General features: G+C 45.8%; 2 protein-coding genes across 2 annotated transcripts; one reads left to right on the top strand and one right to left on the bottom strand.

Annotated features, from left to right (window-relative positions):
* The first annotated feature begins 11,325 nt into the window (after nt 1–11,325).
* On the top strand, nt 11,326–15,526 carry LOC120686023 (50S ribosomal protein L4-like). The gene is made up of 7 exons (XM_039968182.1): nt 11,326–11,559; nt 12,709–12,826; nt 13,081–13,229; nt 13,365–13,472; nt 13,572–13,691; nt 14,720–14,893; nt 15,013–15,526. The coding sequence occupies exons 1-7, from the start codon at nt 11,446–11,448 to the stop codon at nt 15,112–15,114; spliced, it is 885 nt and encodes a 294-aa protein (XP_039824116.1). The 5' UTR covers nt 11,326–11,445; the 3' UTR covers nt 15,115–15,526.
* Nucleotides 15,527–16,804: 1,278 nt separating this feature from the next.
* Nucleotides 16,805–18,353, bottom strand: LOC120686430 (bisdemethoxycurcumin synthase-like). The gene is made up of 2 exons (XM_039968632.1): nt 18,146–18,353; nt 16,805–18,035 (listed from the first exon to the last, which is right to left on the bottom strand). Exons 1-2 carry the CDS (start codon nt 18,342–18,344, stop codon nt 17,011–17,013), a joined length of 1,224 nt encoding a protein of 407 aa, XP_039824566.1. The 5' UTR covers nt 18,345–18,353; the 3' UTR covers nt 16,805–17,010.
* Between the last annotated feature and the right edge of the window lie 772 nt (nt 18,354–19,125).

Here is a 19,125-nt window from a genome sequence, read left to right on the forward strand (position 1 = left end):
GGTACCGACAACTTGTCTGTAAATCGCGAGACGAATCTAATGAGCCTAATTAATATGTCATTAGAGGTTGTTTACTGTAGCATTACTGTAGCAATTTAGCGTCTAATTACGGCCTAATTAGGTTCATTAGATTCGTCTCGTGATTTACATGCAAATTGTGCAATGTGTTTTTTATTTCGTCTAGATTTAAGTCTCCATACGGGTGCCGGAAAAAAAAATTGGAACTTGGGAACTAAACACGGCGCAGGAGTGATTTGAGAGCCCATTTCCTGGCCGGGGAGAGTGATTTGAGAGTCCATCTCCTGGGGAATACGTACTCCTACGCTGAATGATGTGCCGCTTCTGCATAATTTTGCTTGCGCGTTCTGTCAGATGCAATGCTAATGGATGGACGGATTAGAGTGTGTGTGTTTTTTTCTTTCTTTTGTGGAGAAGAGGGTGAGCAAATGTGGACCATGGGTGACAGGTGGGCAGTGGCATTTGTGGGCAGGACGTGCTTGGGGTTTGGGAATCATTCAGGTGCGGATGACCTGGATCAGCTGGATGTAGTGATCACCACTGACGAGACAGATTCAGAGCTTTCCGATGAACACATACACTTATCTTTGTTCTCACTCGAATTTTATTAGTGTTTCTTTTTTATGATTTAGGGGAAAAGAATGGTGTGGGAGCTGTGGACCAACGCACGTAGACCTGTTTGGCAACGAATGAACGTTGTATGTGCAGTAGGACATGCTTGGAAGATTTTTTTTCTTTTTTTTTATGCGAGATGCGAGATCTGAAGATTTTCGAAGTGCATGCAGATGCTTAGAAGAGCAACTCAGTTTCAACGGAGTAATATCTTTACTGAACAGCTGATGAAAAGCCGGCTGCCAAGTCCTAACCGTCAGTCAGTGCGGCCGCTCAGCATTCCCAGCTTGGAAAAAGAATGCAATACTGTCTCGCAGCTAGTGAAGGTGATGACTACTCGTATATGCATGCAGGCACCAATGGTGTGTGTACACTGTACACACTGTACCTACTGCAGAGTCCATTCATATTTTTTTAAGATACTACGTTTAGGACAAGATAATTAGTTTGAAAACGCTAATTAGGCAAACGCTCATCAGATTCTGGATCAGTAAACGTGCGTACGGCACTGTAGTCTGTACACTGGACTCAGATGTGTACTACAGCCGCATGGGCTGATCGGAGCATGCGTGCGTGGGTCGGTCGACCGGCCTGGCCGTGGCCGGCCGTGCGGCGCCAATATAATGGCGGTGGCGGACGGCGGACGGCGGCCGGGGCGGACAGACCGGGCCGGCCGGCCGGCGACCAGTCTCCAGCCAGGGTCTGGCGCGCAATAAAGCGCGCGCAGTGAGTTGGTAGGAGGAGTACGCCTGGCCGGCACCTGCTACGCCCGCCCGCTCGTGCGCCGCGCAGGTGGCAGCAGATCGACGGAGAGCTTTGCCACTGCAGCGCGGCAGCAGCCATGGATGGGCTGCCTGTCCTGACCTCGTCTTCGTCTGATCGGGTCATGTGCGGCTGCAGTGCGGCCGGCGTCCGCGCCGAGCCAAAAGCCGAAAGCGGCGGCGGCGACCGGAGAAGCCGGGGGCCCGGCCGGCCAAGGGGGCCGCGCGTGCGCGGGGGCGGGGATCTTCTGCGCCGGAGTAGGAGCGCTTTTTTCTTTTTTATATTTTGAAAAAAATAAAAAATTTAAAAATATATGTCTGTTTGAAATATTTAAAAAATACCACCCGGTCGCCCCCCATAGGGCCACAGGCCCTAAGTGTTTTTTTTTCTTCAAATTCGCAACGAGGTCCCTGAAAAAAAAGGGGCATGTCGCCCCCCCAACGGGCGACAGGGGGGCTGTCGCACCCCCCGCGGGCGACAGCCCCCCCCTCGGGCAACCGGGGTAACCCTCCTTATATAAGGATCCAACCCCCATTCCCTCCTCATTTGAGCCCGAAAATTCCACCAAAAATCCAGAAAAAAGAAAGGGGTGAGGAGAAGGGAAGCGGCGAAGCCCTGCCAGATTCAGCACTTGTGATCTGCAGGTTAGTACATTTAATTTATATATTTTTCTATTTAAGTACTACGCATTTAAGTAGGAGTAATTTAAGTAGGGGTGAGTAAATTAATTTAATTAGTGCTATGGTAGAACCATTTAAGTAAGAGTTTAATGATACTTTAGTTTGTAGTTAGTTGTAAATTAGTTTATAAAATTAGTACTACACATTTATTATTATAATTGCAGTACTATTAGAGACGTGTTTATAAATTAATTATGATTTAGAATAGAATTTGGCATATGAGTATAGAATTTGAGTGTCATCACGTAGTTATGAATACTTATACATTTTAGTTGAATTTCATACTTAGTTTTTACGGATTATTGAATAAGGTAGTGAAGTAAAGAGTATAACTGGATAAGTATTATGTGATATACAGATATGTCGAGCAAGATGCAGTTTCAAGTATTTTATGGTGACTACAATGTTTTGTATGGGGCAAATAGAGTAGATCTTTCTGCCTTTAAGTGCACATCTAGCGCCATAGATAAACCTCTGGAAAGGAGTTTTGGTTCCATATGTAAGTGGCTGCAGCGTGGGTTCCGTGTTGATCCGTTGACACATGTGATCACCGTCCAGTCTCTTGTAAATTGGGAGGTAGAAAGTGAATTATGGGAATTGATGATGATACACAGCACTGATGACTAGCAAAAGTACATGCAAGTAGCTCTAGAGCGTGGGTGGCCTCTGACCATTCTTGTTCAAATCCGGGAGAAGACACAAAATGAAATCCAACATTGTGCAGATCAAGGAACTCCGAGTATTCGAAGAGAGACCAATTATGTTGAGCAAGATGAGTCAGAAGAGACAGAGAACCAAAACATGAGACCACAGGGCCTTGCTGATGAGGGAGAGAGGATACATAGCATTGTGGACGAGATGGAGGCAGAAGACCAAACCACAATAGAGATGGAAGAATATGAGGGCTCATCTGATGACGAGCAGTACTCATTGCCAAAAGAGTGGAAGAAGCATGGTTTTGGCAGTCATGTCGCAGAAGATGTACGAAATCAGGAGTGGGAGTACAGAGGGAATGAGGTAGTGCAAGGTGCAACATATCCAAACATTGAAGCCGTAAAAGATGCTGTGAGACTATGGGCAATATCATTGAAACGAGAATTCAGAGTCGTAAAGTCTGGCAGTAAAGAATATGAGGTGAAGTGTGTGAATGATGGATGTCCATGGCGAGTACATGCATTCAAGGGAAAATGGAAGTCGAACTGGAAATGTTCCATTGTGACAGACCACACTTGTTTGCTGTCAGAAGTTTTTCCATCGCATCGCAATATATCATGCGACTTTGTTGCAAAGCAAATATATGGGTTTATTATGGACAACCTAAATTATGAGCCAAAAATGATTGTTCGACACATTGAGCAGACTTACCAGTACACCATCAGTTATTTGAAGGCATGGCGGGCTAAACAAAGGGTGTTCGAGATGCGGTTCGGCACATACGGAGCATCATATGATAACCTACCTCGTATGTTATCCCAGGTTGCTGCTAGAAATCCTGGAAGCTTTTATGACACATACCTCGTACCAGCCGTGACTAGGGGGCAAAGAATTATGCAACGAGCCTTCTTTTGCATAGTTGCTTGTGTTAGAGCATTTCAGTGTTGTCTTCCGGTGATCTGCATTGATGGCACATTTCTTACTGGAAGGTATAAATGTCAGATACTCACCGCAATCGGGGTAGATTGCAACAACCAAATAGTTCCGCTCGCATTTGCATTTGTTGAGAATGAGAATTTAGACAGTTGGTATTGGTTCCTTGAACGAGTGAAGGTTCATGTTGTTGCTGCATGTCCAGATGCGTGCCTTATTAGTGATAGACATGCAGGTCTGCTGCAATCAATACTGAAATTGCAACGTGGAACTGCGACAACGCCTCTATTGTGGCCCGATGTCCAAAACAGATGGTACATTAGGCATATGGGTGCAAACTTTTATGACCACTTCAAGAACAAGGATCTTAAGAACCTGTTTAAGAGGTTGTGCATCCAAAATCAACAGAGAAAATTCAATGCATTATGGCAGATGCTTGATCAGTTGACTGCAGAGCTAGTGAAGGTAAGGGCATCAGGAGCAGGCACGAGTCAGGCTGTAGAGGCTAGGGATTCAATTGAGAAGCCATTTTCACACTGGATTCGAGGTGCACCTAAGGAGAAATAGTCATTACTTTATGATACCAACGAAATACGGTATGGTATTCAGACAACGAACCATGCAGGGTGTTTCAATATGGTTATGCATTCTTGTCGTGCCTTTCCTCTTGTGGGAATTGTTGAGTTCATCATGTATGGGTGCATGAAGTATTTCAGAGAGCGTTACACGGCTGCAAGCATAAACATCAGCAACCCCCAAATTCAGTTTTGCACAAGAGTGACACAATATATGCAAGAGAAGATTGAAAAGGCCAAACTGCACCGCGTCATATCGACAGGTACAATGGAGCATCGATTTGAGGTTCTATGCAAGGATAGAACTGGTCGTGGTATCCGTAGAGATAGGGTGGTACAGGAGAGTTTGATTACAGTAGATGGCAAAGCCTTCTGCTCCTGCATGAAGCCTAAGTTATTGCATTTGCCATGCTCCCATCTCATTGCGGCATGTGCAGATTCTGGGTTGCAGCCAGGAGTATTTGTTTCACCTTACTTCAGCAAGGAAGCAGCTGTATCCACCTGGGGACATGAGGTATACGGAATTGGAATAGTGGGGCCTTTCATTCAGGATAATGAGAATAAGATGTTTATCCCTGATCCAGCCACTAAGAAAGGCAAAGGCCGCCATCAGACACGTCGTATTCGGAATGGTATGGACGAGTCCGAACCAAGCAAGGCACAAAAGCGTTGCAGCCAATGTGGAGCATTGAGTCACAACTACAAGAAGTGTCCTCAGAATGCACTTCACGATGCTGATGACGTCGGTCCTTCCGGAAATCCCAGAGATGGAGCACCTCCTACGTTCAGACGAGCATCGGCGAGAATTGCACGTGGAAGGCATTCGGTGTCATGATCCACAAGTGTATTTCATTATTTGTAATATGTAGTAATGAAATATTGCAGGTATGTAATGAAATATTATTGTACCTAGGTGTCCAGTTTGTATGAAACATATATGTACCTATGTGTTCTCATATATTTTTTAATGCAGGTATGGAGATGGACTCCTTGCTAGACCCAGTTATCGACTCGAGCCACAGGTCTTACTTTGCAGCAGTTGAGCACCGAGCCCTAGAGGTGCTACGTCCTCGTCCACCCGGAGAGGCGATCTCTATACACCACGATTGGTGTGACAGGTATGTAATGAAAATTTATTGTTTATCACTTATGTATTCGTTGGTATTCCTTTGTTTCGACAATTTTGTTTATTGCAGGTTACGTGAGGCCGGTCTACTGACTCTGAGCCGTCTTGTCGAGGTTGGGCCTATTCAGCTCGACCGATCCCTCCTGACGGCGTTCGTTGACAGATGGAGGCCGGAGACACACACGTTCCACCTCCCGTGTGGGGAGATGACTCCTATGCTGCAGGACGTGGCCTACCTCCTCGGCCTCCCTATCGTCGGGGAGGCTGTAGGTCTGCGTGTGGTGGCGGCCTCGTGGAAGGATGACCTGGAGGCCCGTTTTGCACTGGTTGACCGCGTGGAAGGAGCAGGTCCGATCAATCCACACCCGCGAGCAGCAGGTCCTTCGAAGACCTGGTTCCTACAGTTTACAGTACATATTCATTCCATATTTAAATTTAATTGTTACAATTCACATGTTCCATTGTTAGTTGAAACCACTAATCTTAATTGTTTATGCAGCCTGCCCTGTTGGCTGCGGATGCCGATGAGTACAGTATGACCAGATCGCTGGAGGCGTACCTACTTTGGTTGTTTGGTTACATCATGTTCCACAACACTCATGGCAACTCGGTCTATAGGATTCTCCTTCCGTATGCACGGGAGATTGCGGATGGGGACGAGGACGTACCGCCCTACAGCTGGGGTGAGGCGGTACTTGCAGCCACTTACTGTGGACTCTGCGACGGCTGCATGAAGACACATGGGAACGCAACGTGACCCCGATGTCTTGGGGTATTCACAGCTAGGAGGAGCACCACTTGGGATCTCTCTGCAGCAGACACCGCAGCCCCTTTCGCGTCCTGAGCGACAGGTGAGGTCTCCGGATGTTCTCACCTACTCCGAGGGCCATGTCCGTGCCCAGCAGAGGGCTAAGAGGGTCCGACGCCCTAGGGGTGGTTAGATATATCTGATATTTGTATCTCTGATGTTTATTTGTAATGAGATAGATGTGGACCGCTTATTTGTATCCGATGTTTATGATTGTGCTAGTTTACTTGTCATTTGTTTCTATAGATACTATTGATGTGAACTTGTTATGTTTGTGGGTTCCATAATGCTCGTGAAATAAGGGAAGTTCTTGCGATTTTTTCCGTGATTTCATGAAGTTAGATGCGGTAGGAGTTAGCGGCCGAGATCCTGCCGACGATGATGACGACTACACGCTCGAATAGCTCAAAATAGGAACCATAGTGTATCTAGCTGCGAGTACGAGATCACAGGTTGCCACTGCTCAGCACGGCGATCACGGGTTTCCCAAATGTCGCATTCTTTGCCCAGACATACGTGACGCAATAGCAGTGTACTTCCACCATTTCAAAAAGATGTGACAACACGGCAACCACACCAGCTCACCTTCAAAGCAGTCTCTCTGGCGAGGACGACAGACCTGTCATTCTACAGCGCAGGTCTATGGCGTGTAGTGGGGAAGGCGGCATCTAGGCGCGATCGACCGAGCGGCAGTAATGCAGCGCTGTGAGTCTGCATGCACAGAGATGCATCGAGTAGTCATTTCGAGAATCGAATCTAGCTTTTTCAGTGTTAGGTCAGCTAGCCTCTTCACTGTGTTGTCATGTAGGTTTTTTAGGTGCATTTACACTCCACACTCCGGGTACCAGACCTTTGTGCGCCTACAAATACTCCGAAGTTTGTGAACTCCCAGCAGCACTTAAACACCAAAACTCATTGTATACCCAATGTCTGGAGGTGGGTCTAGTGGGAAGAATTACTACGGTTTTGGGAAAGGAAAAGGGGGAAGAAAGGGAGACCCCATAATATGGGAGGGGCCTCTTGGACCTGATTCCTTTCCGGAACCAGTGTTTGAGTTTCTGCCACAGCACAAGAGTGAATTTACCAATGAAACTCCTCTTCGACAATACGATAACCATAGAGAACCGTGGCCAAAATGCAGACATGGTGAGAACTGCTTAGTGCAAATGTGCACCGACAGGATGGATAGTGGTCGGCGTTTCTTTAAATGTCCACACGCATGGGTAATACTCGGTTGTTTCATTTCTTTATCTTCAATGAGACACCTTACATGAAATTTGTTTTGCAGTCTTCCGATGCTCCAGAAAACTGTGGTTTTACTAGGTGGGTCGATCCTGCACCAATTGATTCTGTGCAGGAGTTCATCGAGTACCTCCAGATAAAGATCTTTGATCTGGAATGCAAGGTGAACCATTATGAGGAAGTGAGCGAGGGTAACAAAGACGACGAAGTTGATGATACTAGCAATGCTGCCGGTTCACAGGATGAACCATGCACTATTCCTTATTGCAACTGCCCATGTCACAAGAAGAAGGGCCCTGTGCCTCCGGCACCATCGCCCGCACCACCTGCAATGGGTGCATACTGCGGAGAAGGCTCAACGCAGTTTGCTATGTGGGGGTACGTCTACTAGGACTACCCTAGTGGTAGTGACTTGCTGCATCGTTGTGTTTGTTCTGTTTTTTTTTAAATTACCTAAGGCATGTTAGGTTAGTCCGGAATCTGTTTACCGTAGTTTGCAACGGGTTCTGCCATGCCACTGCATGTGTGATGTGTGTTTCATTATCGTTGTATTATGATGTAAAATTTGATGGTTCATATTATGTAATGCATTTCTTAGTTCTTATTTCTTATCGTTATATTAATTAAATGTGTGCTTTTTAGTATTCTAGTCACATGAAAAGCTCCGAGGGCCATGTCCGTGCCCAGCAGAGGGCTAAGAGGGTCCGACGCCCTAGGGGTGGTTAGATATATCTGATGTTTGAATCTCTGATGTTTATTTGTAATGAGATAGCTGTGGACCGCTTATTTATACACTTCAACGTTCGCCTCTGATCACTCTCGTATTTTCCATTACATACAATAGATGGTATGTTTATACTTCGATGCTCCATTACGACTAAGTACGATTCAAACTCGACATTATGTACATGTCCAGTGAATGCAAGTTTGGTACGAGACATCCATACAAGCATAATACAACATTAACAATACTAAATGCGAATACATCTTAAACCGATGAACATCATATATTATAGATCATGGCATGAAATCATCGAGGTCGTCATCCCAGTTGACAGATGGTAGTGCTGCAGGTGGTGTAGTATGGCTCGACGAACCTCTTATCTTTCCCTTTCTCTCTTTTCTGGATCTACGTTCATGTACAGGTGGAGGAACATCATGTGTTGGAGGCCATGGTTTGGGGGGCATGAAGTCATCCATGTCGTCATCCCAGTTAACACAAGTTTGTGCTGCAGGTGGTGAAACATGACTTGACGAATCTCTTGCCTTTCCCTTTGTCTTTTTTCTGATTCTAGGTTCATGTAAAGGGGGAGGAACATCATGTGTTGGAGGCCATGGTTTGGGGGGCATGAAGTCATCCATGTCGTCATTCCAGTTAACACAAGTTGGTGGTTGAGGTGCTGAAGCATGACTCGACGAAACTCCGGGCATCTGTTCTTGCGCAGGCCAAGTACTATCACCCGAAGATCTTATCCACCTCCTTCGTCTAGTTTGCGGCATAAGTCCACCGAAGATACATACCTATTTACGGAAATTTGGTATCGTTTTGTTAATCAACTCCGTGTCCTTGGGGTAATCCTAGCATATAATTAAAAAACAATGTTACTGTTTCATAAATATGGATTCGAAATGACGGACGTGATTACAACTGAATGAGAGTTACCTTAATGTGCATCTCGTACACCTCTAGCCGCATCCATATTTTACAAGAACTTTGTAAGAATCCAATGATATTAGAATGTTTCGCTAGTTCACATACTCTCATGTATATCTTCCGACGTTCTAGCAAGTGTCCCTTTTACATCTTGCGTCGTAATACCTCGAAATAATGTGAAATCTTTAAACTCTACTACTTTGGACAACACCATCTCTATCGTACCATCCGCTAACGGATCCAACTTCTTACTGATAACAAGATGGGTCATGATATCAAGTATTATACTAGATTTTTCTTCAGTCCATGAAAATCCTCCACAATTGAAGGCAGTCATTGCCTTATGCTGCAATATCAATAAGGTACTTTCATAATTCTATTCTAATTCATAATTAATTTAAAAACAAGTCTTTTATAGTCATGAAATTGTAAAACTAAACGAGTGTTCTAAAGCACCAAATCTAATTCAGCTAATCCGCTAATTAAATTAAATTGTTATACAATATCAATGGATTCATACGGAAGTTATCTGTAGATCACAAGTACGCAATTCGGCAGAGCTTCACCGCTTTTCTTCTCCTCACCCCTCTCTTTTTTCCTGAATTTTTAGGCTCAAATGACAAAGGGAATGGCGGCATATGTCGGCCAGGGCTTATATAAGGGGAGGGGACCCTGTCGCCCCCCCAACGGGCGACAGGCCCCCCTTTTTTTTCAGGGACCTCGTTGCGAATTTGAAGAAAAAAATAACACTTAGGGCCTGTCGCCCTATGGGGGGCGACCGGGGGGTATTTTTGAAATATTTCAAAACGGACATATATTTTTGAATTTTTTTTAAAATATAAAAAAGAAAAAAGCGCGGAGAAGGATATGGGCCAGAATGGATTCGGCCCACCTATCTTGAAAGAGGAGGGAAGAGGAAGTGGTGGTGGTCCAGGAGCGACGGTGGGCTGGTCGACTCGTCTCTTGTCAAGAAGAGGCCTTTGGAGGCCCGGAGGAAAAGGTGGCGTGCGCTGACGACGGACCAGACCGGTCTACAATAGATTTGATTGATAGCAGCAGGTCCATGTGCATGTTCCTCTATTGTATCTCTGTATGTATGGTCGTGTTTAGATCCAAAATTCTAAAATCAAAAATTTTTATAAATCATTTGTATAGTGTATTAAATATAGTCGAAAAATAAATCGCATTACATAAATGGACTGTAAATCGCGAGACGAATCTAATGAGCCTAATTAGGACGTGATTAGACACTAAATTGCTACAGTATAGCAATAGTAAATATATGCTAATGATGAATTAATTAGGTTCATTATATTCATCTCGTAGTTTACAGACGGGATCTATAATTAGTTTTGTGATTAGTCTACATTTAATACTTAAAATGTTGAAAGATTTCCTTCCGAAATCCAAAATGAACTAAACTCACCCTATCCCTCACTACATTTTGACATTTTGTCCTCTGTTTATGGCCTTATACATGTACCGGTTGTTCCCTGTATACTCCATGTGACAGGTGACAACCATGGGGCAAAAAAAGGATTTTTGAAGAAGAAAAAAATAACGTGTACGTTATGTTAACCTTGTTTTCTTTCTTTGTCTTAACAAGGGTAGATGACTTTGTGTCCAGTCAGCAGGTCCTGCTTCAGCCTTTGATCGGAAGGCTCTATCGTCCGAGGACGGTCTGGTCTGTCACCGGAGAACTCGCTTTTGCGGGAAAAATACCCCTTTTTAAGTTCAAAGACTTGTTCATTGCACTTCTGTGGGAATTTTCTTCCAGTAACTTTGAGGCTCAGTGATGTCAGTGGCCACGGATCCCCTACCTCTCGAGGCGTGCCGTCCCAATTTAGGACAAACACGTACAACCTTACAACCTTACGCTGCCATCGCATACGCCGCCATATTACATTCTCTATGATAGAAAGATACAAACCACGAATCGAAGTACATGCTTATAAAACTTTTGATCTCAAAAAACGATGCCACCCGTTGCTGCTAGAGCAAAACATGTATGTAGGTTGAAATTCTGACCATCACACCATCTCAAGATCCAGAAACAATTCGATCATCTTTTTTTTTTTTGAGGGAGATCATCAGACCATCTGAAGTTCTTACCATCGCACGCGGCCTGTTGTGGGCTCGCGCGCGGGCTCTTGCTGAAAGCCCACGCGCTCGCCGATATACGATGCGGGCCGCGGGCCGGTCCAGTACGCTTGCAACTGCGCCACTAAGCCCACTCTCTCGCGGAGGAAGAGAGGCACCGGAGGGAGAGCCCACCCAGATCGGTGGCCGTGCCTTTCCGCGCTCTCTTCCGCCGCCGCCGCCGCCGACTCGCTCTGCTTGCGCGCACCACCGGCCGCCGCCGCCGCCCTCTCCTTCTCCCGATGCGGGCCCTCGCCCGCGCCGCGTCGCTGCTCCGCGGCGCCGCCGCGGGGACGGCGCCGGCTCCCGTGGCGCCGCGCCCCCCGCTGCCCGGCGCGTTGCCGAGCCTCGCCAAGGTCCGGATCCCCCCCTCTCCCCTTCCCTCCCCTCCGCTCCCGCTCTCCGTTCCTCGGTGAGGCGGTGCCCCGACGGCTGGCTCATAACGACGGTGCTGGCGCTACGACGGCGGCTGGTTCCGGTCCGCGTCTGGCTGCCGCCGCGGTAGGGTTTACGAGTGGGTTAGGAGAGAGGGTTGAGGAGCTGTCGCTCTTGCGTTCGGGTGGCTCGGTGCCGTGTAGGATAAGAGATGGACCTGTTTTGGGGTGGAGCTGTGGTTTCGGTGCTGCTTTTCTGAATGCCGATTCGTATTTCGAATTGAGAATCTAGTGTGATTTAGTAGCAAACATCTGTTGAAGCTGGTGGCCATTTCACTCGAGTGCAGTTAGGTTTGCTTGAGGTCCACTCTGGTTGGCATGTCAAGGGATTACTCCATTCCCAAAGTTCCTGAGGGCGATGCAAAATTAAGTCAATTTTCAGAAATTACTGTCGGTAGCAGCAGCTGTGCTCGGGTTAGGAAGGGGTGCATCGTGTAGATTTCATTGTTGGGGGCCCATCTAATTATAGCATGCTGGTGGCTTGTGAAATTTGAGATTTCATCTCTGAATCTGCCTTGGGTGAGAAAACATACTAGTGCAATTGCATTGTGTTAGTTGTGGTTGTGGGTGTTGATTCAGTTGGGCCTTAGTCCAATTGCCCCTGTCTGTTTATTCTGTTCCTGGTGCTGCTGGTGCTGTGATTCTTCCTGCTTACCTTAGGCTGCACTCAGTTACTGCTCAACAGGGATTTGAAATTATCCTTTAAACTTGTGCTTGACATTTGCCCATAAATGCACTGCAAACGCTACATTTATGACATGCTGTTGTCTTCTGGAGCATTTTCCTTCGATTTTTGATATTTTGGTTGATGATAATTGATTTATTGTGTTTCCTAGATAAGATAGGTATGCCTTAGAGGATAAAGTTGATTATATGCATCCTGCTAGCAATTTGGGTTGTCGATATTTCAGTAAAGCAATTTCTCTTGTTGCGAATATTTGTCTTATTATCCACTCATATGTTAAGAAGTCAAATGTTTGCATCACTCCCTTTTGAAGTGTGCTTTGGTATATTTGATTGCACACGATTTTAGCATTGACTTTTTGTTTTGACTACGTGTTTCATTTCCAGAATTTGCCAGCTTCCTGTTTCAGTGGGTATTCTACTCTTTTGGCTCCAGCAAACGAAGTGCTGATTCCACCAGAACTTCTATCCAGCAAGACTGTTTGGACACCAGACCGCGAACTTGGTACTTTCTCCCCCTATTGACCAGTTGCAAGGCACCATCTTAATGTCATTTCTGATGAAATTAATCTTCTCAACTTTCCATTTAACTAGAATTGATTTATTGCGTGACTGCTTATCTTATTTTTGGTTAACTACAGCTTTGCTAGCTGTTTATCTACCCTGATCAAAATTTGGCATGAATGCAATTCGACGTCACTTATGCAGTATTACAGTTTCTTCTTAATTTTGGCAACCTGATTTCTTATAATATTGCAGGGCAGTATGAAGACCTGGTAGCTAGGGTGACAAACTTCCATAATGAGGACAAGGGCTTCATGGTTTTGGATGGTGATGTTTTTGATGTTCCAATTAGGAAGGATATTGTTCACCGTGTTGTAAGGTGGCAGCTTGCTAAAAGACAGCAGGTGCACCCATAGGATCTCTTGTTCTCTTTATTTGGCCCTGACTTTTGAACCTTGACTCTTGGAGATCTACAGTATCATCTTGATGAAATAACAGTTCTATGTTCTGATAAATTGGATGCACCTTTGTCTTTGCAGGGGACACACTCAACTAAAACTATCAGTGAAGTCAGTGGCACAGGAAGAAAACCTTACAAACAAAAAGGAACTGGAAGAGCACGGCATGGAACACTACGTGGTCCTCAGGCTAGTTACTACTACTGAGTTATACATCATTCTTATTGAGGTTGTTAGAAACATCCCATCCAGTTTGGAGTTCAGTCAACTAAACTAAGAATGTAACAGTTTCGTGGTGGTGCAACCATGCATGGGCCTAAACCACGAAGCCATGCAATCAAGCTGCAAAAGAAAGTACGGCGGCTGGGGCTTAAGATTGCGTTGTCTGCTCGAACTGCAGAGGGGAAGGTATTTGCTAACATACTAAATATATGTGCGCTTCAATGTGGTCATTTTTGGTTAGCAACTATATTATGTTGCAAAATTATTATAGACAGGCCAATTGCTATATTTAATGGTCTAATAGTGGGCCCTGGGAAGAAATATGCTTATTATTTAGACATACACAAGACTTTGTTCCAATGTTTTCACATGATGAACTTTGTAAATGACACCGACATAATTGGAGAACCTGTTTTGCATATCTTGTCTTTCTAGATCTTCTTTAAGGATTACAGGCTAAGTTGCCAGCCACATGTCTACTTATCTAAAAAATATGAGCTTAGTTCCATGATACATGGTGCCGGTCCCCTGTGTCCTAATGTCCTTGTAGCATATTTAAGCTTCATGAATATGCTGTTCTTTCAGATGGCCATTTTAATGATATCATGATCGACTTAAATTACTAAGATCATGTTTGCACATCAGGTTGAATTGCTGGTTGCCAGATTTTACTCTGAACTGACATTATTGCCCCACCTTCCTGAAATATATTGTAGTTAACTGAAATCTACTAAATAATATGACAGTAAATGTCTGTTTTACACAATGTTTTCTGGTGTGGCTCATATAATTTTCTTCCATGCTATTAAAATTTATGCAGTAAAATTTGGTTGTCCTTGTTTTCCATAGCTCTTGGCTTTCGAGGACTTAATGATATTACTGTCAACTTAAATTACTATTATCATGTTCTCACAAGAAGCTGAATCATTAGTTACCAGATATGACTAGAAACTGACATCTTTACCCTGCTTTCCTGAAGGTTAACTGAAATTTGTGCAGCAATATGAGTATACGACAATACATGATTGTTTGCAATGTTTTCCGGTGTGGTTATAACTTGCGTACAAACATTACGAGCACTCCTAACCTTTTTCTGTCCTTCATGTTAATACCTGTATATCAAAATGTTTGTACGTTAAGTCCTTAACGGATGTATTCATTATTCGCTATCAGAATGTTTTCTTTAAATTTACTGGTCCTTGATCTTTGTATAGCTCTTGATTTTTGAGGACTTGGAAGTTCCTAGCCACAAGACAAAAAACATTGTGCAATACATACGCCAGATGGATGATACAAAGAAGGTTTTATTGGTGGACGGAGATGATATTGATAAGAAGCTAAAGCTGGCTACTCAAAACCTTCACTACGTGAATGTTCTTCCTTCCATTGTAAGCTTCATAATTTCACTACTTGAGTGTTTGAGTAATCAAAATTAGTGCTTTCTGCTGGGTATGTCTTTTGGGGGTCAAGGAGCATTGTACTGATGGGTCTATACCCTGAAATGCAGGGCCTCAACGTTTACAGTATCCTCCAGCATGACACCCTTGTAATGACTCGAGCTGCGATCAATAGAATTGTCGAGCGGATGCACACCCCCATCAACCGCTAGCAAGGAGAGATTCCAGTCAGATCATTGTTTCTTACAGCCAACAACTGCACTTTAATCCCCTGGAGCTAGGAGCTTTCCAGTTACTTCGGAGCTGACTTGAAGCACCAAAGACAACCATTTTGTGTTAAAATGGCCGGTTTAATTTTGACGTGCAAGGATATTAGTATTTGCAATAAAGTTAGCTTCGGCAGATTGGGGATGTTGTTCCTAGGTTGTGGTTGGACTGTAAGCTTCTTTCAAGGTCAATTATGCTGTCCTAGCTTTGTAATTCAGGAAACAAGTAGATTGCGATTACATTTGGCTTCTGAAGCACACGAGGCTTGCTTGAACTTTTGTATGCTACATTCGCTTTGTTGGTCTCACCTTCCTCTTCTTTCAAATGAGCCGTTGAAACCTAACTCGGTATGATTCATGGTTTCCATGTGGAGTTGTGTTGATTCAATGACAGATTGTACCCTGTATTCGTCAAATGAATTTATAAGGGAGACATTCAAGCAGACATACATGAAGCAAAACCTTGAGTGTAAATTCATAATACTCTCTTGTTTTCCAACATATTTTAACAAGTAGGGCCAAAATCCCTTCTATTCACTGGTGAAGCCGTTCTGAGTTTTTAATGTTTGGTACAGCTTCATTGGACGCTGCTGCGGAAGTCAGTGAATAAGCTGTAACAAACCGCACGTGTGCTCAACAACACTTACGCAACTGTCATCCTTGTCTGTTTGCTGGCCGATTAAGGGGAAACTCGATGACTGTCATGCCCTAACAAGATCCCTCCTAGGCTAGTGCTTTGGTGGTCTTTTTGCTAGTTTCCCGGAAACGTTGCTGCACAGCAGCACAGGCACTCAGCTATCATGTGCTAGTAAACTAGTCATCTGTTACCACAAAAGCAACGTAGTTATCCTGCTCGGACGAGCGTTCCATTGTGCGGCCTTGACGGCGATGCCTCTGAAATAGTTGCTCCCTGCCCTGTCTATCAGCGAGGAAGGACAGGTGAAATAGTGTCCCTCAGCGATGGCACAAACGTTGCTGCACAGCAGCACAGGCAGTCCTGTGAGAGGAATGGCAAGCTCGTACGGTTGCTTGCCCAGTCGTCACCCTCGGTCAGGCGCGCGGCCAGGACTCACTTGTCCGATTGCTTTCGGGACAAAACATGCCCGAAAGGTGGGAAGATGCCCGAAAGCGGTAATGAATTTCACCCAAGAGTGGTGAGAAACTTTGAGGTCAGCGATGAGCGAAACCATGAGTGGAAAGGGAAGAAGATGGGAAAGAGATACCGACACGTCGACCCCGTGGGAAAGGTAGTTGACGATGTCAAAATGCTATAATCTTATTCAACCCAATTTCCTATGAAAAAGCTAGGTTGGATCCATCTTTCTCAACCAAACACAAGAAAAATTGATCCACTCCAAAAATAGGGACGGAACCATCCCATCTCATATTGTCCCGAAACCAAAAACACGCATACACAACTGTCTGATACCACGTATCAAGATTGAAAAATGTCGCTGCGTGTAGGAAAAACAAAACAATTTTCAGGAGCTGTACGTATAGCATCCTCATAGTAGCACAATTTGATTTGATCCAGTCTAACATATATAAGGCACAAAAACTGCAAACACTGACCCTGAATAACAATGTTGTACAAAACCCTAGCTGTACTCAACATTCAGTAAAAATCTGTTATAACTGACCCTGAATAACAATGTTGTATTGTACAAAACCCTAGCTGTACTCAACATTCAGTAAAAATCTGTTATAAACTTACATACACACTCCTTAAAGCAAATTGTAACATTATTAGTATATCTTTCCGCTTTCCAAGCTGTCGATCGACCATCAAACTCTAGCTGTTCATCTGTCTTGCATTATTCTTGCTACAGGAAGCTGAGACAATTAGTACTTCTCATCCTGGCTGCCGGTGGCATGTAACACTACAGTCTCCATTGTGAGTCCCGGCCCGAGCCCCGACATGACTCCCCACTCGCAGTCCTTCCCTTCCTTGTCAGCGTCATCTTGCCGGCGGCGGCGTATCTCGTCGAGAACAAAGATCACCGTCGCCCCGCTCATGTTGCCGTACTCACTCAGCACGTGCCGGCTCGCCGCAAGCTTCCCAGGCTCCAGGCCGAGGACGGCCTCGTAGCCGTCCAAGATGGCGCGGCCACCGGGGTGCACCGCCCAGAAGAGCCCGTTCCAGCCGCCGTCGCCGGCGTCCGGGAGGCCCAGCGGCGCCAGCGTGTCCACCAGGCACCGCTCTATACTGCCCCGGACAAGCTCCGGGACCTCGACGGACAAGTGGCTGTCGGTGAGGCCGCTCTCGCTGAGATTCATCGCCACGGCGTGGTCTGTGCCCGGCAACGTCGTCTGCGAGGCCGACACCATGTGGAACACGGGGCGCTCGACGGGGCAGCCGGTCGGGTACGCGCCGACGACGACCGCGCCGGCGCCGTCGCCGAACAGGGCCATGATGACGAGGTGGTCGATGTGGGCGACGTCCGGGGGGCCGAACAGCAGGATGTTGGCTTGCGTACAGGCCACGAGCACGCGGGAGCCGCGGTTGTTCTCGGCGATGTCCTTGGCAACGCGGAGCGCGGCGACGCCGGCGGAGCAGCCGTGAAGGTAGAGCAGCGTGCGGCGCACGGCCGGCAGGAGTCCGAGGAGCCCGGCGAGGCGGAGGTCTGCGCCCGGCTCGTGGACGCCGGCGTTGGTGCAGACCACGAGATGCGTGATAGCGGCCGCCGGGCGGCCCCAGGCCACGATCGCCCTCGACGCGGCCTCCGCGGCGAGGCTGTGCGCGGCGTCCGCGGCGATGCCCTGCCGCGCGCCAAGCGACGGAGCTGCGCGGTCAGTTATCACAGGGTGGCCGCCGATCAACTCCTCGGTGTGGTAGAAATGGCGCTTCTTGATGCCGGATTTGTCGCCTGTGTATAGTAGGAAGAAGCAGCAAGAATCTAGTGATGTGGCAAAACAGTATGATCGACCTACTGACACTTTTCTATTAGCTGAGCTGAATCAAATGATCTGTGTGTACATATTTTCTTCATCTTGGCTTTGAGCTCGGTGAGGTGGTCGCTCTTGGTGACACGGAAGTACCAGTCGGTGAACTCGTCTTGGTGGATGCAGTTCGTCGGGTATGCCACGCCGATGGCCAGTATTGCCGCGGGGCCATCGGCACGCTGTCTCTCATGGATGTCACACAGGACGGTGTCCGGATGGGCACTTGCAGCCATGGTTGTTGGATTGCTAGAAGCCTAGAAGCAGATGTGTTATATGCTAATATGCTAACTGCCAACAACCGGGCATCGCAGTCGAAACTCGAAACCAGCTTGGAGATTGGAAGTTATTGTCAAATAACTGACATGAAACAGGTTGTAATTAAGTTTTGAGTCGTCACATGAAAGTTAATTAATCATGTCATCAACGGCCAACAGTCAACAATGGTTTAAATATAATGGCCATCCACATGATTTAAATGATAGAATTGGGTGATTTGGAAGACTAGAAGAACTGAACAAGATTCCATGTGAACGCCCATGTTTACAATTATTGGACACCGTATATCAATGTGCTTTCTTGATATATTGTTCATTGAAAGATAATTTATATACTCGTTCTCTCATGATATCAATTATATCTTTGAATGAACAATCATGTCGTAACATTGAATATCCCATTATTCATGTAAAATCCTATCAACACACTGAATGTGCTAGAACACACTGAATTGCAGCAAATCATCTCGGGGTGCTCTTAGTGTAAACCAGTCTGACCGGTCTTTAGAATAGGATTGGGCACTTCTGCTAAGCGCCGTGAAAACCTAGAGTGAAAACATAGAACTTAAGCTCAAGAGGGATCCCGTAAAGGAATGGTGAACCTAGAATTGCTCTTACATCAGCTAGCTACTCAAAATGTCCTTGTACTCTATAGAGACGTAAGAAAAACAGTAGTTAGATGTAAGGCGTTGTCGGTGTTTTACCGGCAAGCCTACCTAGGGATACACTTAGGTAGTAC

The sequence above is a fragment of the Panicum virgatum genome, chromosome 8N (assembly GCF_016808335.1).
Source record: "Panicum virgatum strain AP13 chromosome 8N, P.virgatum_v5, whole genome shotgun sequence".
Classification (NCBI taxonomy): domain Eukaryota; kingdom Viridiplantae; phylum Streptophyta; class Magnoliopsida; order Poales; family Poaceae; genus Panicum; species Panicum virgatum.

Coding starts and splice junctions, on each gene's coding strand:
- LOC120686023 (XM_039968182.1), top strand. CDS start 11,446: ATGCGGGCCCTCGCCCGCGCCGCGTCGCTGCTCCGCGGCGCCGCCGCG. Junction 11,560..12,708: donor CGTTGCCGAGCCTCGCCAAG/GTCCGGATCCCC, acceptor TTTCATTTCCAG/AATTTGCCAGCTTCCTGTTT. Junction 12,827..13,080: donor GACACCAGACCGCGAACTTG/GTACTTTCTCCC, acceptor ATAATATTGCAG/GGCAGTATGAAGACCTGGTA.
- LOC120686430 (XM_039968632.1), bottom strand. CDS start 18,344: ATGGCTGCAAGTGCCCATCCGGACACCGTCCTGTGTGACATCCATGAG. Junction 18,036..18,145: donor AGCCAAGATGAAGAAAATAT/GTACACACAGAT, acceptor TACTATACACAG/GCGACAAATCCGGCATCAAG.